The 21840-nt window shown below is 50.0% G+C and overlaps 1 protein-coding gene across 2 annotated transcripts; it reads right to left on the reverse strand.

Annotated features, from left to right (window-relative positions):
- Nucleotides 1-1082: 1082 nt before the first annotated feature.
- On the reverse strand, nucleotides 1083-20463 carry LOC100282045 (small nuclear ribonucleoprotein E). 2 transcript variants are annotated; one of them, XM_035961453.1, is made up of 7 exons: nucleotides 20228-20463; nucleotides 20067-20093; nucleotides 19903-19965; nucleotides 11550-11690; nucleotides 1668-1746; nucleotides 1515-1560; nucleotides 1083-1360 (listed from the first exon to the last, which is right to left on the reverse strand). In XM_035961453.1, exons 1-7 carry the CDS (start codon nucleotides 20267-20269, stop codon nucleotides 1351-1353), a joined length of 408 nt encoding a protein of 135 aa, XP_035817346.1. In that variant the 5' UTR covers nucleotides 20270-20463; the 3' UTR covers nucleotides 1083-1350. The 2 variants fall into 2 exon arrangements, with proteins under 2 accessions (XP_035817346.1, NP_001148430.2); NM_001154958.2 differs by lacking the exon at nucleotides 11550-11690 and having other exon boundaries at nucleotides 1148-1360; nucleotides 20228-20399.
- Between the last annotated feature and the right edge of the window lie 1377 nt (nucleotides 20464-21840).

A 21840-nucleotide genomic window follows, 5' to 3' on the forward strand; every position in this document is an offset into this window, starting at 1 on the left:
TGGAACGCGCCTTTTGGCCGTATCCCACGGGCCTGGCTGAGGCCAATGTTTTGCACGAGCGTGGCCTGGCCCAGACACACGTCCAAGCAACCAAACACACGGAGCTGTCTGATTTTTGCATCTCTAGAGTTTTGCACGGGCGCATGCACCCAACCAAACACACGGTATATGTTTCAAACTATAAGACGTTTTATCATTGATAGATACGTAGATTTTTTTTTTAATGTATCAAGATACATAGAAGGGGTATAAAGTAAGCTTTTTCTCCGGTAAGCTAGTATGCATATCTATACAAATACCAGAATGTTATTCATTAGATATTGACAACAATATATAGATATAGATATTGATCAATCGTCCAAATAGACATGGCTATCTACAGGATACAAGGAACTGTACACAACACTTACTGGTCACTATCCGCTTGGTTGCCGTTTTTTTAGTTGATGAGAAGGAAAAACATGGTGCCACCTTGAAGATATCCAAGAAGGTCTTCAGGTTAGTGCACATATTAAATCGGTGTAGTGCACCTGTGCTCTTAATCTCTTATTCAGTTGTTGTAGCAACTGCTCTTAACAAATGTATTACAATGCTGGCTCCATCCAAGCGAAGCGCCACATCAACAACTCATTATGCTTGCTGTTCTGTGCGGCCTGCTACGAGCTTAGGAGATTTATTTGTGTACCGTACCGTCTTCTGGATATGTAATGACTACTTACAGTCTATTTGGTTAATGGAATAACCCTGTTCAGAATCAGGTGATCCATCATGGACTCACTCCTTATAGGTTTGGATGGAAGGAATGAGTTGGTCCGCCTGTTTTACGAGGAATAGATAGCTTCTAGATTTTAGTTTTAGATCGGAATGAGGGGATGACGGATGAGTTAAATTTGTGATGGTAACCAAACACTATTTTAGGCTCAGAATGACTCCGGACCATTCGATGCCTCTAACCAAACACTGTTAGTGAATCAGCGAATGCGTGATGGTCTGATACAATTTGCAAACTGTAGTGTAGTATCTAGTGGGTACGATGATTTTCAATCCCAGCTTCCAAAAGGCAAGCGTGAGCAGAGCAAAGCTTTACGTAAAGCTGAGTATGAAACCAGAAAAGATGTCAGCATGGCACACACAAGTCGGGCTAATCTTTGGAACACAAGTGAGCACTGAATAGCTCACCGTCACAGCATCTTAGCATATAGTAACACGTGAGTTTCCTCAGGTAGTTATACAACTCTCACTAAACCACAATGACATGATACATCATTTAAGTCTGGACGGATGGATGGAGTACATTGTGTCACAGATAATCGAAGCGAGCACCAAACATCGTTCCTGCCATAAGAATCTTCACTTGCCACTGCAGAAGTTGAAAACGAGAGATTTTAGAAGTCCACTCGCTAGAAATCACAAGGTTCAGAGTAACTAGCCAGAGATTTTAGAAGTCCACTCGCTAGAAATCACAAGGTTCGGAATAACTAGCCAGAACTCAAAGATAGGATCTGTTCACTGACCTGTTCATCATCAAAGTTATATTGTCACCTTTGAGGAGTATCCGGCCTGCAAACCATTTGACAACCAAACGTTTAGAGAATAACAAGAAATCATGATATTGATTCATGTGATGGGGGGGAAAACAATTTTCCAGAGATGGATGTTTTACTAACCAAGTGATTTCCTAGTGTTTTTCTTGACGTTGATTTCCTCAGCGTCTTCGAGGACCAAGTTCATGTACTCATCGAATCCCTGGAAGTGTAAAGAACTATGATCTAAGTTTCACCAAACATAGTACAACAGGCATGGTTTAATGAGAGCAAAATCATAGAGGTATGAGTTGTCCTACCGAACAGTATGCAATATAACTGCAAATATATAGCGTATAGGGTATCTTTGGAACCGTTCCAAGAATGTGGAGCTTGCGCAGGAGCTAGACTAAGGCCTTAAAGAGTGAGCTATCTTGTCCCCATTTTTAGACCAAAAACATGTCTGGAACACTTCGTTTTACCCTGTAAATTACAAACTTTGTATGAATCCTAGAGTTCAAGCTCTCTCAACGAGGCTCATAGTAATGATGTATGAATAGCGAGCTCCTGGATTCAAATATCCATATGGCCCTTATCAGTCAACCACTACTCCAAGAAAAAATATGAACACGAGTCTAAGCATAAGTAATATGCAGAAACCTAGAATTTCGGGCTCAGTAGAAAATGAATTAAATGTTACTATAGCTCTATTGTGTGCCTGAACCATGATATGTGGCTTCTATTAGGTGTCAACTCTAGCCTATCCAACTTGCTTGGGACTAAAAGGCTTTGTTGTTGTTGCACTATAATTATTTAGTTTTCAAGACACCACCAGTGGCATAACACAACCTAGTTAGCGATAGCAAATGGAAAAAAGGGCATTTGTATAGCACCGCAAGCGAAATAGCCTCTAGCATAATGGTTAAGGCTTCCGAGTAGCACCTCTAGGGCGAAAGGGCCTCTAGCTGAGTTGGTTAGGTGGTTTGAGTAGCACTCCTCAGGTCCTGGGTTCGACTCCCCGTGGGAGCGAATTTCAGGCTGTGGTTAAAAAAAATCCCCTCGTCTGTCCCACGCCAAAGCACAGATCTAAGGCTCAGCCCCGGTCGTGGTCGTTCTCACATGGGCTTCGATGCCGCTGTGTATGGGTGGGGCAGGGGTTCGGGGGTTTTCTCGACCTGTGTGAGAAGGTCTTCTTCTTAATACAATGCCCGAGGGCTGTCTTACCCCCCGCAGGTCGAGTTTTTTTTTTGAGTAGCACCTCTAGGTCCCGGGTTCGATCCCCTCGGGGGCGAATTTCAGGCTTGGTTAAAAAAAACTCCCCTTGCCGTGCCCCGCCCACTCTCGGGGATCGATATCCTGCGTGCCACCCTCCGGCTGGGCCATTGCAGAGTGGGCAGTCGATCGGCCCGTTACTCCGTTAGTGATGGGGGGCCAAGGTTTGAGGGTATTCTCGGTCGGGACCATGTTTCGGTCTCTTCTTAATATAATACCGGGAGGATGGTCTTTCCCTCCCCGACCGAGTTCCTTTATAGCACCGCAAAAACACAAACATCTATATACATGCGCAGCAGTGCATGGTCATGTTGGGTTCCAGGGGTCCGAGCCAGACCTCTCGCGTCCTATTCGGGGGCACAACTGTGTTGATTGTGAACCCCTTCACACCGCATAAAATAAATAGGGGACAAGGGCCGGGAAACGAACTAACGTTCACTGACACAAACATAAGGAGATACTATCAATATCTACACGACATGTGAGGGGAATGCTGCAGCCGTTGTCAACTCTGTCTCCGACAACGCCCACCAAAGTTTACACCATCCATGGCAACTTATCCCAATCTTGAAGGTATACATCTAAGGCTTTGTTTGGCACCGCAGTTTTTAAATACCATAGTATTGAAATATTACATTTTTCAAACAGCTATAGCATGAATACTATGGTTTTCAAATACCATGATATAACCATGTTATTTCTAACTACCGGTGCATGTTTGGTTACACAGTTTTTTTAGACATAAAACAAATCAGCATTGACACGTGTACGTGGGCTGCTGGTCATGAGTAGGCAGCAAAAGGTTGCTCGGTAGTCACAGTATCCAAAACTTCACTCGGCGCATGAGGGCATGGCTGAAAAAACTTCAGTCCCAACCTCAGTATCCAAAACTCCAAAAACACTTTGGTTTTAATCATACCACAGTATTTAAAACAGAGTTTTACAAGCACCAACCACAAATACTATGGTATTCATAAATGTCGGCGTTTTGGACCGGCGAGGACCCTCAACCGACTAGTGAATTTGACGTTGTGTGTCCCTGCCCAGATGGGTTGATGCAAGATGAAACACAAGAGGGGGGATGAGGCTTATATTATCTTGCACCGGGGTGCTCGTAGTAGGGGTTACAAGCTTCGCGGGAGAGGGTTTGGCCTTGAAGTGAGCCGTTTGAGTTAGCCTCCCTTGCCTCCGCCCTCTCCCCCTTTGGGAAGGCCCTGGGCATCCCCTTTTATAGATACAAGGGGATGGTCCAGCTGTACATATGGGGTGTAGCTACGTGCTAACGTGGCCGGCGGAGAAGTGCTTGAGCCCTGTAGAAGCGTAGCTGGCGGTGCGACCCTGGGTTCTGCTGACGTTTCTTTGCCTTCGTAGAGAGCTGAGAACAATCGACGTCATGGACGCATGCAGGGAACCATCATTACCTGTTGCCGGAGTAATCTAGATGTGACACCGGTCTTGTTCCTTCGTAGCCTGAGGCGATAGCTAGAGGTAGGGTAATGATGTATCCCCTGTAGCGTAGTCGGTCCGAGGCCGAGGTCGGGCGAGGCGGTGACTTCTCCTGAGGCCGAGGCTGAGGTCGGGCGAGGTTGTGACTCCTCCCGAGGCCGAGACCTGGGGTCAGGCAAGGCGGAGACCTTCTCCCGAGGCCGAGGCTAAGGCCTGGATCGGGCGAGGCGGAGACCTTCTCCCGAGGCCGAGGCTGAGGCCGAGGCCTAGGATCGGGCGAGGCGGAGCTCCCTGTTGCGCCCGAAGCTGAACTCGGGAGAGGTCGTGACTTACTGTTGTTAGTCTTACCCTGGTGGTTGGCACATTAGTCGGAACGGGGTGAATAGTGTTGTTTTCCTGTCAGAACGATCAGTAAAGGGGCGAAGTGACTGCGGTCATTTCAACCTTGCCAACTGAGGCGTGCGTGTCAGGATAAGGTGTCAGGTGATCCCCGTATTAAATGCGCATGCGATACGGTCGGTGGTAAGGCGATTTGGTCGAGGTTGCTATACGACAAAGTTTGCCCGAGCTTAGCCTCGGGCGAGCCAGGGGTGCGCCCGCTGCCTGAGGAGGCCTTCGGGCGAGGCGTGAATCCATCCGGGACTACTGTTCTTGCCCGAGGCCGGACTCGGGCGAGACGAGATCGCGTCCCTTGGTAGATGAGGCTTTAACTTTGAGCTGTGCTTACCAGTCTTTACGGTCTATTTTGAAGATGTTTTCCAGCCATGCTTAGGAGTATTGGGGGTACCCCTAATTACGACACCCGACAGTAGCCCCCGAGCCTCAAAGGGAGTGTAGGCACTCGCTTGTAGGTTCTGCCAGATCTTTTGCAAGGGGACTAGCCTTTCTCGGTTATATTTTGTTCCGATGGGTGCGCGCGAGCGCACCCGTCGGGTGTAGCCCCCGAGGCCTCGGAGGAGTGGTTTGACTCCTCTGAGGTCTTAATTCTTCTTGTGATCCCTCGGTCAGCCTTTTTGTTCCCTCATGCGGCCTGGCCGCAGCCCGGGTGCATGGTCAGGCTCCGAGTTTTCAAGCTGGTTTGTCGACGTGGTCAACAATTTGGCCGTAGCCTGGTGCGAGAGCAGCCTCCGAGCCTCTGCACGGAGCGAGAGGACGATCGAGGACCGTCTCGGCTTTTTATTGTACGCCTCTTCGTCGCCTTTCCGCAAGGAGGATGGGGGGAACGCGCCATGTTACCCTTGGTGGGCGTTGAACATGGTGTTTCCAGTGAGTTGCTATTGGGTAATCCGAGCGGACGCCCGAGCCCTGTTCGATAAGGGTCGGCTAGTGGCCCAGAAGCGCGCTCCAAAAGTACCTGCATGAGTAAGGTATCCGTATCCCGGAGGCGTAGGAGTCCCTCGGCTCGGTCGGCCTTGTCGTTCAAGGTCTCTCTCGCTCGTTTTTAGGATTCCGTTATCGATATAGTCGAAAGGCACGAAAGTCGTTTTGGTAGAAAACTTTTCCGAGGAAAATTTTGACACAGAGGGGATTCCCCCCCTTCTAGACCCGAGGCGACCGCTCGGGCAGGGACCCTTGTGGAGGGCCTGGCCGTGGCCGTCGGGTCTGCCCGGTCCGCCCAAGCCATGGCCTCACAGCAGCGTGCCCGGGCCGAAGGTATGTTTTGCCTGCTTTGTGACTTTGTTTTAGCTTCATTCTTCTCCTCGTGTCTGAAGAATATTGTCCGGCTGTCTTCAGGGTTCGAGACGGGTCTTAACGAGTCCGTCAAGAACTGCAAGGCGCTTGCCCAGGCGGCTGAGCAGAAGGAGGCCGACCGCATGGCCATGTCCGAGGCCACCTCGGCCTTCTGCCGGACCTTTGGCCTCGACGACGTCCCCTCGGGCAGCTCCCCTAGAGTCGCCTGCGGGCCTTGGGCGGCCACGTGCGCAGCAGACTCCGCGGGGCGCTGCACCACGGCGTTAGGCGGGCCTTCGCTGTCCTTGCTTCCCACTACGACGTGGATTTGGAGTGGGTCAGCGAGGGCTACTGCTTACCCGACGAAGAGGAGGCCGCCCTAGCCGAGGTTCAAGGGCTTGATGCGGCTGCCGAAGGCCCAGGCGCGGCGTTGGCTTCCTTTTTTGAGGTGGAGATCCTTCCGCCTGTGTCACCGTCCGAGGTCGGGCCAGATTCCGTCGCGGGTAGGAATGACGCCGAGGGTGCTGCTCCTCCCCCTACCGACACCTGAGCCTGTGGGGAAAAGCTTATTCTAAGTATATGTATGTTTCTTGCGGCTGCTGAGGCCTAAACATTTTTAGTGTTATAGTATAAAGTTGTGTTTCTTTCCTCTTGTTTCGAGCGTTAGGACTTGTTCGGTAGCAGAATCACTTATCCGAGCGCGAGTTACTTTTCGCGGAAGGTGATGAGTGAGGTATCCGTATCCCGGAGGCGTAGGAGTCCCTTGGCTCGGTCGGCCTTGCCGTTCAAGGTCTCTCGCTCGTTTTTAGGATTCCGTTATCGATATAGTCGAAAGGCACGAAAGTCGTTTTGGTAGAAAACTTTTCTAAGGAAAATTTTGACGCAGAGGGGGTTCCCCCCTTCTAGCCCCCGAGGGAGGGTCGGTTTTTGCTGAGGCAAGGCCGATCCTCTCTTGACACTTAGACTTTTTATTTATACATGTAAAGGGATCGAGATACATGAACGACTTGTAACACTTTAAGGGTAAAAGCGACGTAGTTGTTCGATGTTCCAAGCGTTGCTGTAGACCTCGCCTTGATCGTTGGCCAGCTTGTATGTCCCGGGCTTAAAAATTTTGGCGATGATGAACGGCCCTTCCCAGGGAGGAGTAAGCTTGTGGCGCCCTCGGGCGTCTTGTCGTAGCCGAAGCACCAAATCTCCCACTTGGAAGCCTCGGGTCGAATCCTTCGGGCGTGGTAGCGTCGCAGAGACTGCTGATACCGCGCCGAGTGTAGTAAGGCTACGTCTCGAGCCTCTTCCAGCTGGTCCAATGAATCCTCTCGGCTGGTCTGGTTGTTTTGATCGTCGTATGCCTTTGTCCTCTGGAAGCCGTATTCTAAGTTCGTGGGTAGGATGGCCTCGACCCCATAGACTATGAAAAACGGCGAGAAACCCGTGGCCCGGCTCGGCGTCGTCCTCAGACTCCAAACCACCGAGGGTAGCTCTTTTATCCACCGCTTGCCAAACTTGTTGAGGTCGTTGTAGATCCTCGGTTTTAGTCCCTGCAAAATCATGCCATTGGCGCGCTCCACCTGCCCATTTGTCATTGAGCGAACTACGGCGGTCCAGTCCACACGGATGTGGTGGTCTTCGTAGAAGTCTAGGAACTTTTTCCCAGTGAATTGCGTGCTATTGTCGGTGATGGAGTTTGGGATCCCAAAGCGATGGATGATATTTGTAAAGAACGCCACCGCCTGCTTGGACCCGATGCTGGTTAAGGGTCGGACTTCGATCCACTTCGAGAATTTGTCGATAGCGACCAGTAGGGCTGGGCATTCGGTTTTTTTCTAAACTTCGGTTCGGTTTTTCGATTTTAAAAAATTTCGGTTTTTCAAACATTAGAAACCGATCGGTTTTCTAGAAAATGAAAAACCGAGAAGTTCGGTTTCGGTTTTTTACTTCGGTTTTTCGGTAAAAACCGAATATCAAACTTATAATCAAGACAATATATACAACAAATTTACATGATAGATTACACATAATTTTAAAAAGTAAAAATTATATAGGTACAAATATTTAGATATACATCATACATCACATACAAATAAGTGAATAACAATTTAATTGTATCACAAAATTAGTTCACATAATCGAATAGTCAAATTTGAGAATTGATAAAGTTTGGTATTCGGTTTTTTCGGTTCGGTATACGGTGAAAACCGATTACGATACCGAAAACCGAACTTGTTAGATACAAAAACCGAAACCGAACCGAACTACCAAAAAAACCGAAATTTCGGTTCGGTTCGGTACGATTCGGTTCGGTTTTCGGTTTATGGTAAAAATGTGCCCACCCCTAGCGACCAGCAGGTGCGTGAAGCCCCCAGGTGCCTTCTGCAAGGGACCGACGAGGTTCAGACCCCACACGGCAAACGACCAAGTGATAGGTATTGTCTGTATGGTCTGAGCGGGCAGGTGCGTCCGTCTCGCGTAGAATTGACACCCTCGGCAGGAGCGTACAATCCTAGTGGCGTCGACCACTGCGGTCGGCCAGTAGAAACCTTGTCGAAAAGTGTTTCCTACGAGGGCTCGAGGTGCTGCATGATGACCGCAAGCCCTCGAGTGTATTTCCTGTAACAGCTCTTGTCCTTGGGCGACGGATATGCATCGTTGGAGAATGCCTGAGGGGCTGCGGTGGTACAACTCTTTTTCATCACCCAGTAAAACAAACGACTTGGCACGTCGAGCCAGTCGCCGAGCTTCGGCCTTGTCGAGGGTGTAAGTGCAATCAACCCTAATTGAGGGTTTTGGTGATTAAATGACAAAACAAACAAAGATTCTAACAAGTTTGCTCCTACCATGTACACAGTAATTCTACAGATAGGAGAAGCACAGATCTTATTAGCATAAAAATGTAAAGCACAGCGGATTTAAATTCTACATCATATGGCGTGCTCCAAGTGCTTGGAAACAACGGCAGTGTTCATTTTATAATTCTTGAGTTATAGGAATCGTCGTTCAATTAAGAGAGATCCGCAATGGTTAAGTAAGTTTTGCAATGAGCTAAGTTCAAACCCCTTCAAAATCACCAGGCTTTGAAGATCCAAATGGTTATATCCAAATGGTTATATCAAAACCCTCCAAATGGTTATATCACCGGGCTTTGAAAATCACCGGGTTTTGCAATTCTTGAGTTTTGCAATGGTTATATCAAATGGATGTCAAGAGCGTATTTCTAAATGGACCACTACAAGAGAGGGTCTATGTGGAGCAACCACCGGGCTTTGAATATCCAAAGAAGCCAAACCACGTCTATCTACTTCACAAGGCGCTCTACGGGCTTAAACAAGCCCCTAGAGCTTGGTATGATTGTCTTAAAGATTTTTTAATTAAGAATGGATTTACAATAGAAAAAGCTGACTCTACATTATTTACTCACAAAGTTGACAATGAATTCATTGTCAACTTTCATTGTCAACTTTGCGAGTAAATAATGTAGAGTCAGCTTTTCCTATTGTAAATCCATTCTTAATTAAAAAATCTTTAAAACAATCATATCAAGCTCTAGGGGCTTGTTTAAGCCCGTAGAGCGCCTTGTGAAGTAGATAGACGTGGTTTGGCTTTTTTGGATCCTTTAAAGCCCGGTGGTTGCTCCACATAGACCCTCTCTTGTAGTGGTCCATTTAGAAATGCACTCTTGACGTCCATTTGATATAACTTGAAATCATGGTTAGTAGCATAGGCAATTAATATTCTAATTGACTCTAACCTTGCTACCGGCGCATATGTTTCATCAAAATCAAGTCCTTCCACTTGAGTGTAGCCTTGAGCAACCAACCGTGCTTTATTTCTTGTAACAACTACATGTTCATCTTGTTTGTTCCTAAAGACCCATTTTGTTCCAATCACATTTTGCTTGGGTCTTTGAACCAAGGACCAGACTTCATTCCGGGTGAAGTTGTTCAATTCCTCTTGCATGGCAATTATCCAATCCGGATCACCCAACGCTTCTTCAACCTTAAGTGGCTCAAGAGAGGAAACAAACGAGTAAAATTCAAAAAAATTTACTAAACGAGATCGAGTTGTTATCCCTCTCCTGATGCTACCCAGGATGTTGTCCACCGGATGATCTCTTTGAATAGTATGATGGACTCGAGGATGGGGCACTGATGGTTGTCTTTGAATTTGCTCCTCCTCATCATCCACTTGATCAAGAGACACTTCATTAACACTTTCGTGTTCATCTTCTACCACAGTTGGCAACTTGGCATCCTTTGGGGTTGATGATTTTCTTCAAGACTTGGATGACTTGAGGTTGATGGGTTTGCTTGGGTGGAGGGTTTGTCACCCACCACCTTTGCACCCACATCAAAAACCTCATTGGTCATCCACAAAATTCCTTCCTCATCATCCTTTTCTTGAGGTCTCACTTCACCTATTGCAAGCTTCTTTATGGCCTCACAAGGTGGTTCTTCATTTCCTGCAGTGTCATTAGAAACATGCCCTTGCGAGCCATTATACTCATCAAATGTCACGTCTATTGCTATTTCAACAAGACCGGTGGTATTGTTGAAAACACGATATCCATGCGCATTTGATGCATAACCAAGCAAGAAACCCTCGTCCACTCTAGGAGCAAACTTTGAGCTCTTGACTTTCTTGTTAAAAATAAAGCACTTACAACCAAATACTCTAAAATAATCGACTTTAGGTTTGTTACCAGTGAGAAGCTCGTAGGCAGTCTTCTTGTAGATCTTGTGAAGATAAAGGCGATTGATTACATGACAGGCGGTGTTGACCGCCTCTGCCCAAAAATTGTCAGGGGTCTTGTACTCATCCAACATGGTTCTAGCTGCTTCAATTAGAGTTCGGTTCTTCCTTTCCACAACACCATTTTGTTGTGGAGTGTAGGGAACCGAGAACTCATGTTTGATTCCTTCTTCCCCTAAGAATTCCTCGACACATGTGTTCTTGAATTCTGTCCTATTATCACTTCTCACTTTCTTGATTTTGAGCTCAAACTCATTTTGAGCTCTTCTCATGAATTTCTTCAAGGTCTCTTGGGTTTCACCTTTGTCACTCAAAAAGAAAATTCAGGTGAAGCGAGAAAAAATCATAAACAATGACTAAACCATACTTACTACCACCAATGCTGATGTAAGCCACAGGTCCAAAGAGGTCCATGTGAAGAAGCTCCAATGGCCTCTTTGTTGTGACCACATTCTTTGATTGATGTGGGACTCTATGTTGCTTTCCTGCTTTACATGCGCCACAAACCCTATCTTTCTCAAATACAACATTTGTTAGTCCAATGATGTGACTATCATTTTGAAGTTTGGCCAAATTCCTCATACCGACATGAGCTAGCCGGCGATGTCATAGCCAACCCTTGTCGGACTTTGCCACTAAACAAGTCTCAGGCGTCACTTTACTTGTTGTGAAATCAATAAGATAAAGTTTGCCCTTCAAGCGACCCGTAAAGGCAACTGAGGAATCCTCTCATCTAAGGATCTTCACATCCACATCAGAAAATAAGCAATTATAACCCATTCCACAAAGTTGTGAAACGGACATCAAATTGTAGCTTAAAGAATCTACCAATAAAACATTTGAAAGTGATTGTTGGTCAGAGATATGAATTTTACCAATACCAATCACCTTACTTTTGTCACTATCTCCAAACACAATTTCTTGTGCTTCTTGAGTTAGTTGCAAGGAATGAAACATGTCTTCCTCCCCGGTCATGTGATTTATACATCCACTGTCAAGCACCCAACTTGACCCACCAGAGGAGTAGACCTGCAAAACAGATTTAGGCTATGCTTTTAGGTACCTAAATTGAATTGGGTCCTACAGTGTTAGTTATAGCCTTGGGTACCCACAAACTTCTTTTCATGACTTTTCTTTTAGTGTAGGCACCCACATATTTAACAACCAATTTCTCTAAATCCCAAGTCAACATATAATCACAAAGATCGGGCGAGGCGGAGACCTTCTCCCGAGGCCGAGGCTGAGGCCGAGGCCTGGGATCGGGCGAGGCGGAGCTCCCTGTTGCGCCCGAGGCTGAACTTGGGAGAGGCTGTGACTTACTGTTGTTAGTCTTACCCTGGTGGTTGGCACAGTAGTCGGAACGAGGTGAATAGTGTTGTTTTCCTGTCAGAACAATCAGTAAAGGGCGAAGTGACTGCGGTCATTTCGACCTTGCCAACTGAGTCGCGCGTGTCAGGATAAGGTGTCAGGTTATCCCCGCATTAAATGCGCATGCGATACGATCGGTGGTAAGGCGATTTGGCCGAGGTTGCTATACCACAAAGTTTGCCTGAGCTTAGCCTCGGGCGAGCCGGGGGTGCGCCCGCTGCCTGAGGAGGCCTTCGGGCGAGGCGTGAATCCATCCGGGTCTACTGTTCTTGCCCGAGGCCGGGCTCGGACGAGACGAGATCGCGTCCCTTGGTAGATGAGGCTTTAACTTTGAGCTGTGCTTACCAGTCTTTACGGTCTGTTTTGAAGATGTTTTCCAGCCATGCTTAGGAGTATTGGGGGTACCCCTAATTACGACACTCGACAATAAATACCATGGTATTATATTAAAACTCCAAAAATACTCAGGGCCTGTTTGGGAATGTAGTTTTAAAATACTGTAGTTTTGAGATACCATATTTTACAATTGCACATGACATTGATGGAATAAGTCTTGAGCATCTAGAGGACAGCAGTCGCTTTTGACTGTCCTCTGTAGTCCTTTAGCATCTAGAGGACAGCTTGACTGTCCTCTGTAGTCTCTTTAGCATCTAGAGGACAGCAGTCGCTTTTTGACTGTCCTCTGTAGTCCCTTTAGCATCTAGAGGACAACAGTCGCTTTTGACTGTCCTCTGTAGTCTCTTTAGCATCTAGAGGACAATCCTGTTGTGTAGTGTGTGTGAGAAGATGTGGTAGTGCAGCCTCTATGGCTATAAATATGGGTCTCCAACCCTTAGATGAGTATGGCATTGTGTAGTGTTTGAGGAAATAAACAGAAAATTGCCCCAACTCATAGTGTCATCCTCTTGATGAGAGTTAGAGTTCCTCTTCTTACAATTGGTATCAGAGCCAAACTATCCTGCAGCCTAAACATCTCTTGCTCATCTCCTTCCCGCGCCTCTCCCCACACTCAGTCGGCAGCAAGAGCTCCAACTGTTCCTTCCTTTCCTGCTCAGACGAGCAACCTTTCGTCTAAGACAGCCTCTTCCACACGCAGCGACCCCTCACTAGCCCACCATGTCCCTACGCTCGGTCACTTCGAGTGTGCGGCGCCAGCAGGAAGCCGAGGTCGCCGCGGCACAAGAACGAGAGCGAGCAGCAGCAGCGGCTGCGCTGACAGCGGCGAGGGCAGCACGGCTGGCGGCAGAGGAACTGGCAGCAGCGAGAGCAGAAGTAGAAGCAGCGGAGGCGGCGGATGCTGCACGTGCGGCGGCAGCAGAGCTCGAGGTTCTGCGCGGCAGTAGAGCTGGCAGCTCTGCTTCTGTCGACGACAACACCGACGAAGAGCTCAGGCTGGCGAGGGAAGCAGCGCGAGATCAGGCGGCACAGTGGGCAGTCGCGCACCCCCATGGGGGCGCGCGTGGCGGCAGCCCAGATAGGCGCCAACGCGCTGACGGCGCTCCGGGCGAGGGCGCACGCGGCGGCAGCCCAGACGGGCGTAGACGCACCGGCGGTGCTCCCGGCGGCGGCGACTGGGTCGACGGAGATCGCGGCCTCTACAGGCGGCGCGACTCTCCCTCCCCGGATCGGTACCATGGTCGCCGCATGGCCCAGGCCATTGTCAGGGACATCGGTCCCGGCGGTGGGTGGCCTACCCTCACCAAGACCAACTACGTCGAGTGGGCCGCGGTGATGAGGATACGGCTCCAGGTTCGCCAAATGTGGAAAGCAGTTCGGTACGGCAACGTCGACTACCACGAGGATCGGTGGGCGCTGGATGCCCTCATTGCTGCAGTCCCGTCCGAGATGCAGTTTTCGCTTTCCCAGAAGCGGACTGCCAAGGAGGCCTGGGACGCCATCGCTGCGACCCGCATCGGCAGCGACCGTGCCCGCAAGACCACACTGCGGGCACTTCGCAAGGAGTGGAAGAACCTGGCCTTCAAGCCAGGTGAGGATGTTGATGACTTTGCTCTCCGCCTCAACACTCTGTTGCAGAAGATGGTGCAGTTCGGCGACGACACCTACGATGAGGAGAGAGCTGTTGAGAAGCTCTTCTGTTGCATCCCCGAGAAGTACAAGCAGATCGCTCGCTCGATCGAGTCTCTGCTAGACCTCTCCACGATGACGATCGAAGAGGCGATAGGTCGTCTCAAGGTGGTCGACGACGACAAACCACAGGCTCCCTCTGGCCCTATCACTATTGGTGGGAAGCTACATCTCACTCGGGAGCAGTGGGAGGCCTGCCAGGGTGACCAGAAGAAGGGGGAGTCCTCCTCGACACGAGGCCGCAAACGCGGCAAGCCGCGCAAGGCGCGTGGAGGCGCCCAGGGCGGGGCGCGAGGACATGCTGAGGGTGGTGCCCGTGGAGGTGCCCAAGGCGGCGCCGTCGGCAACAAGAAGCCGGCACGAGACGACAGCTGTCACAACTGCAGCAAGCTTGGCCACTGGGCCAGGGACTGTCGATAGCCACGACGTGGCCAGGCCAACGTCGCACAGGCGGAGGCGGAGGAGGAGGCTCTGCTCCTAGCACATGCAAGCATCGAGCTATCTCCAGCGGCACTGGCCGCAGCGGCACTCCTCCACCTTGATGAGTCGAAAGCACGCGCTTTCCTCGGCGACGGCTCCAGCAAAGACATGATCGAAGGATGGTGCCTCGACACCGGCGCCACTCATCACATGACCGGCCGACGGGAGTTCTTCACCGAGCTTGACTCTAGCGTCCGAGGCTCCGTCAAGTTTGGGGACGCCTCCGGCGTAGAGATCAAGGGCGTCGGCTCAGTCGTCTTCACCGCCGCATCTGGTGAGCACAGGCTGCTCACCGGAGTCTACTACATCCCCGTGTTGAGGAACTCTATCATCAGCTTGGGACAGCTGGATGAGAACGGTTCGCGTGTGGAGGTCGAGCATGGAGTCATCAGGATCTGGGACCCCTCTCGTCGCCTTCTTGCCAAGGTACGCAGGAGTCCAAATCGGCTATACATCCTCAATGTGAAGGTGGCACAACCTTGCTGCCGTGCTGCTCGTCGAGACGACAGGGCATGGCAGTGGCACGAGCGCTTCGGGAACCTTAACTTCGAGGCCCTGAAGCGGCTCAGTGCCAAGGAGATGGTACAAGGCCTGTCGTGCCTTGACCATGTGGAGCAATTCTGCGATGTCTGCGTGTTGACAAAGCAGAGACGGCTCCCCTTTCCCCAGCAGTCGAGCTCGTGCATGGGGACTTGTGTGGCCCGGTGACACCAGCCACACCAGGAGGACGACGCTACTTCTTGCTGCTCATCGACGATCTCTCCCGCTACATGTGGGTGATGATCCTTTGTAGCAAGGGAGAGGCTGTGAACGCCATCAGGCGTGTGCAGGTCGCTGCGGAGGCGGAGTGCGACCGCAAGCTGCGCGTGCTGCGCACCGACAACGACGGCGAATTTACGGCAGCTGAGTTCGCGTCGTACTGCGCGGATGAGGGCGTTCAGCGCCACTACTACGTGTCGTACAGCCCGCAGCAGAACGGCGTCGTCGAGCGGCGCAACCAGACGGTTGTGGGGATGGCTCGGGCTCTCCTCAAACAGAGCGGAATGCCGGCTATCTTCTGGGGAGAGGCGGTGGTGACAGCGGTCTACATCCTCAACCGCTCGCCCACCAAGGCACTCAACGGGATGACACCGTACGAGGCTTGCATGGGCGCAAGCCGACGGTCTCTCACCTACGGGTCTTCGGCTGCCTCGCGTTCACCAAGGAGCTTGGCCACATCGGCAAGCTCGACGACAGGAGCACCCCGGGGGTGTTCATTGGCTACGCGGAGGGCTCGAAGGCCTACCGCATCCTTGACCCAGGAACACAGCGTGTGCGCACGGCGCGCAACGTAGTGTTCGACGAAGGGCGAGGATCGGCGTGGGACAAGGCGGTGGACGACGGCACGACTCCGACGTACGACGACTTCACCATCGAGTACGTCCACTTTGAGGGAGCTGGGGGAGTAGGCAACTCTTCTCCGAGCAGGTCTACCCCAGCCCCCAAGTCTCCACCGACTCCAGCGCCACACTCTCCAGCTCCGGCTACAACGAGCTCTTCACCACCACGCACTCCAGCCACGACTCCGGCTACACCGAGCTCTTCGCCACCATGTACTCCAGCACCGACGGTACCCTCTCCGGGAACGTCCTCTCCAACACCAGCTCGTGTCGAGCACGACCCAGTGGAGCTCGTGACCCCGCTCTCCCGCGACGAGGAGCGCGTCGACGCGTGCTACGACGGCGAGCCGTTGCGGTATCGAAGGGTGGAGGGCCTTCTCATCGACCCGTCGGTGTCGGGCCCTGCGTCTCGCATTCTGGCAGGAGAGTTGCATCTTGCATGCGATGATGGTGAGCCTCGGTCTTTCGCAGAGGCCGAGAAACATGCGGCTTGGCGTGCCGCGATGCAGTCGGAGATGGACGCGGTTGAGACGAACCACACTTGGGAGCTCGCTGATCTCCCTCATGGTCATCGCGCGATCACCCTTAAGTGGGTGTTCAAACTGAAGAGGGATGAAGCCGACGCCATCGTCAAGCATAAGGCTCGCTAGGTGGCACGCGATTTCTTGCAGCAGGAGGGGATGGACTTCGACGATGCCTTCGCCCCTGTAGCACGGATGGAATCCGTGCGACTCCTCCTCGCGCTGACAGCCCTGGAGGGCTGGCATGTTCATCACATGGATGTCAAATCGGTGTTTCTTAACGGCGATTTAAAGGAGGAGGTCTATGTACACCAGCCGCCAGGTTTTGCGATCCCTGGCAAGGAGTGCAAGGTGTTGCGCATGTGCAAGGCCCTCTACGGCTTACGACAGGCACAAAGGGCGTGGAATGCCAAGCTGGATTCCACGCTCAAGAGGATGGGCTTCATGCCAAGCCCGCACGAGGCGGCCATCTATCGGCGGGGCAATGGAGAAAATGCCCTGCTGGTGGGTGTCTACGTCGACGACTTGGTGATCACCGGCGCCAAGGATGCAGAGGTGGCAGCGTTCAAGGAAGACATGAAGGCCACCTTTCAAATGAGTGACCTGGGGCATCTCAACTTCTACCTGGGGATTGAGGTGCACCAGGGAGACTCCGGGATCACACTTCGCCAGACCGCCTATGTCAGGCGCATTGTTGAGCTGGCTGGGTTCACCGACTGCAACCCAGCTCTCACTCCGATGGAGGAGAGGCTGAAGCTGAGTCGCGACAGCACGACGGAGGAGGTGGATGCTACACAGTACCGGCGTCTTGTGGGGAGCCTTCGCTACCTCGTCCACACACGGCCTGACTTGGCATACTCCGTCGGCTACGTTAGTCGGTTCCTGCAGCGACCGACGACGGAGCATGAGCAGGATGTGAAGAGGATCATCCGCTATGTTGCGGGGACTCTCGACCACGGTCTCTACTACCCGAGGTGCCCTGTGGAGGCACATCTTGTCGGGTACAGCGACAGCGACCACGCCGGTGACATCGACACTAGCAAGAGCACAAGCGAGATCCTCTTCTTCCTCGGCAAGTGCCTCATTAGCTGGCAGTCGGTCAAGCAGCAGGTGGTGGCCATGTCCAGCTGCGAGGCCGAATACATAGCTGCCTCCACTGCTTCGACTCAGGCGCTCTGGCTGGCTCGACTGCTCGGTGATCTCCTCAGGGAGAGACACTGGAGCGGTGGAACTCAGGGTGGACAGCCAGTACGCTCTGGCATTGGCCAAGAACCCCGTGTTCCATGAACGGAGCAAGCACATCCGGCTGAGATACCACTTCATCCGAGACTACTTGGCAGAAGGGAGCATCAAGGCGCGCTACATCAGCACCAATGATCAGCTTGCAGACCTGCTCACCAAGCCCCTTGGGAAGATCAAGTTTGTTGAGCTTTGCTCCAGGTCCGGGATGGCCCAACTTTCCCACAAGACGACGCCCAAGACTTAGGGGGAGAATGATGGAATAAGTCTTGAGCATCTAGAGGACAGCAGTCGCTTTTGACTGTCCTCTGTAGTCCTTTAGCATCTAGAGGACAGCTTGACTGTCCTCTGTAGTCTCTTTAGCATCTAGAGGACAGCAGTCGCTTTTTGACTGTCCTCTGTAGTCCCTTTAGCATCTAGAGGACAACAATCGCTTTTGATTGTCCTCTGTAGTCTCTTTAGCATTTAGAGGACAATCTTGTTGTGTAGTGTGTGTGAGAAGGTGTGGTAGTGCAGCCTCTAGGGCTATAAATATGGGTCTCCAACCCTTAGATGGGTATGGCATTGTGTAGTGTTTGAGGAAATAAACAGAAAATTGCCCCAACTCATAGTGTAATCCTCTTGATGAGAGTTAGAGACCCTCTACTTACAGACATAAATACTACGGTATTGTTTTACCACAATAAAACTACAATATTGCTCAAAACCAAGATCTGTTTGGTTCTACTGGAAAAACAAAGTATATGTAGAGAGAAGAGAAGAAAACTGAGGTCCTGGGTGGAGTTTCGAAAACTCCAAAAATACCATAGTTTTGGGTAAACCATGGTATTTAAAACTGAGTTTTTACTGTACAAACCAAACACCTTTTGAGCTCCAATACTATAGTATCATCAAATACCATAGTATTGTTTCAAAACTGCAAAAATACTACAATTCCAAACAGGGCCTGGGCTACTAAACATGTCGTAAGTTTCATTCATCCTAGTGGTTAGGGTTGCGGAATTGAGATCCTAGAAGGCTAATAGGTCACCCATATATTAATCATATCAGACAGTAACATAGAAGACCAAAGAAGAGAAAAATAAGCAAGTCAAAAACAAAAGCTCCTGCATTTATATCACATAACGAACTCATATAGGAAAACACAAATTATATTGAAATAGAGATAAACAAAGGAACGCATGCTACCATACAATACACCTATCACCCGGGACAATGCAAATATTGCCCTAAAACCCCAAGGATCACAAAACATGTCCATAAGTGATTCCTGATGGTCACTTATCACCAACCATTTGTTTCTCAGTGTTCATGAAGCAAAAGAAAGTAAGAAACTCATAAGTCGCAACACATATAAAGTGCAATATGATCTGTACCCAGAAAGTGAAACCAAGGATCCCTAAACGAAAAGATTCTAGATAGCATCTTTAAGTCCTCACACTATTTGTTTATAAGCATTGGTAATATTGGGACTGGGCAAAAAGGTAATGATTTCAAAAGAAGGCAACATAGCTCGACAATATTTACAGTAGTTGTTCCTAATTCAAACAGATTAGTTCTTCAGTTCGCACAACAATGGTTAAGGCTGATTCCAGAATTACAGGATAGTAACTTGATGAAAATGGAATACTCAATATTGAAACACATCACATTCGAATCACCTATAGAAGTCAATAAACACAAGATTACACGGCACCAACCAATGTTGCCTACATGTGCTTTCGTTGGAGCAAAATTACTCCCTAACCTTCTGTCTACATTCCAACTAGATAGTAATCCTTTGAAGACACTCAAAACCAACAATCGCATATGGCTTGTCTTAAGAATTCATGGTCTAACAAAGAGTGTGCCTCACACCCATACCATACTAGTAGGTGCTTGTGGCAAAGCATTTGATTAAGGTCACATGTGACTTAAGCTACCAACTGTACAGCGGGTTTTTTTTCTAGCTAGCCTTTAGCCTGCAACAAAGCAAGCCCAAGATATAACCCATGTTTATCCCTCCCTTTTGCATTCTTTTGGGATAGTTAGGATGATCTGTCCCTATTAAACTGCACTACTATTAGCAGATACAGGCACAAGCATAGAGTTATAACTTGTAAGGGCTAGCAGAGAGTTACTGCTGCTAAATTTTGCAAATTGAACAGGAAACAGAGCAAGAAAACTCACGATAATGCGACCCTCAATCCGGAGGTCCTTCTGCTCGAAGAGCCAGATCTGGATGCGCGCTTTCTGCAAGAAACCAAATTTCAAGAACCAAATCGATTTACAAACCCCTAACAAAGTACCGCAAAATAGCCCAGAAACAGAAGGGAATTTTGCAATCCACTTACGCTCTGTAGGAACCGGAAGATGAGGTTCTGCCGCCGCGCACGCCCACCAAGGATTCGCCAACCACCACATCAACAATAGGGCGAGACGATTAGGAACGATAGGAATGAAAAACAGAGGAGCAACCAAGCGCGGAGGGGACGGGGGCGGAGAGGTAGCTTACGATGGGCTGGGTCATGATACGCTGGACCTTAGTCGACGCCATGGCTGCGGCGGCGGGTACCTCCCCTCCTCCTCGGAACGTCTAGAAGCTTGTGAATGCGCGCGCGGCGGGGCAGCGAGACCAGACCCTAGCTAGACCTAGGCGCGTCTGCGAGAGGGAGCGAGAGTTTTGTGTTTCGCCCTGAGCAGGCTGGAGAAAGGCAATGTGGGGTTGGCCGGGAAATGCTTACCTTTACCGTCGGATCCATCCAACGGCTGCGATTGATAGGCCTGAATAGGCTGCAGCTTGTTCGCTGCGGCTTGCTGCGGCTGCAATCCGGCTGCGGCTGCGGCTTCTACAGTATTTTTCTCTCTATGGATTGCAGCTGCAGCAGTCCAAACAGCTGCAACAGTGTCGGCTTGTAGCCAGCCGAACACGCCCCTGGAAGCCGGCGGGAAGGGCCTTAGAATTCTCAGATTGGGCCCGAACAGGGAAATTAATGGACCGCAAATTGCAGGGTAACATTTTTCTCTTTTTTATGTCTACATTTATACCGATAACTATATAGTTATAATATAATGGACCGCAAAATTTCTTCTGATGCGTGATCATGAAATACATCCACAGTGACAGCATGAGCAAACTCCTAGAGAAAGTGGATGCCTGATGATCTGATGACCGGTGTGTATGCAATGCATTTCGAAGGTGACGGACGGTGATCGTAATATTGCGTGATATGGCTACAGATATCATTCCTTCTACTGTAGTGTGATTTCTTGGAATGGAGCCGCGAGCGATTCTCTTAGGCCATTTAATAATTATGCTATACAGTAGTTCTTCTAGTGCTATGATACTTGGATGGCTACGTACAATAATAGTAGTAGAAATATATACCGCTAGGTGGCTGGTGGATTTAATTTGTATTATTTATTATTATTATTATAAACTGGCTGGTAATTAAGGATGACATACTGTATCTAGCATATCTTCTGGAACAGAGTTCAGGTGATGTGAGGAAGCAGGCACAGACAGAAGCGCCAGCAACGAGACCGCGTGCAGCAGGATGCATGTTTCATTCGTCAAAAGAAAATTCACGAGGCAAATCTGCAGTACTCGTGGCGAACAGTAATCAAATTTAGGCACCCGCACCATAAATATTATTAGGATCTGAGCAAGGCCTAAGATTATTCTATCTACATGGCGTAAGGTGGAACCGCCAAGCAGGACGGTTGTGATAAACTCTCTGTGGAAGTGTGGAGTATGTGGAAGTGTGGAGTGGAAAATGGTCCACAGCGCTGAACATCAGCATCCAGAATTCTCCGCCTGCATGTCGAAAAGAGAGGCGGCCGCACCGGTCGTCATTGTGTCGGAGTTGCCGACCGGCAGCGCTGCGAACACCGCCGCCGCGCCGTGGCCCGTGGGCAGAGAAAGCCTGCATGCTGGACTGCTGGAGGAACGCTGGAACAGGACACAGGAGGCGTACGTAGTCCTGGAAGCCATAGGAGAGAGTGCGAGAGGTTCACGGTGCGATCGTCAGGCACCCGAGACCCGACGGTGATGCTGCCGGAGTAGCAGGTCATGTGCGGCGCGGCTGGCGATCCTCGATCCGCACGACGCCAGCTGATCGTTCCTCC

This window comes from Zea mays, chromosome 8, assembly GCF_902167145.1.
Source record: "Zea mays cultivar B73 chromosome 8, Zm-B73-REFERENCE-NAM-5.0, whole genome shotgun sequence".
NCBI classification, from domain to species: domain Eukaryota; kingdom Viridiplantae; phylum Streptophyta; class Magnoliopsida; order Poales; family Poaceae; genus Zea; species Zea mays.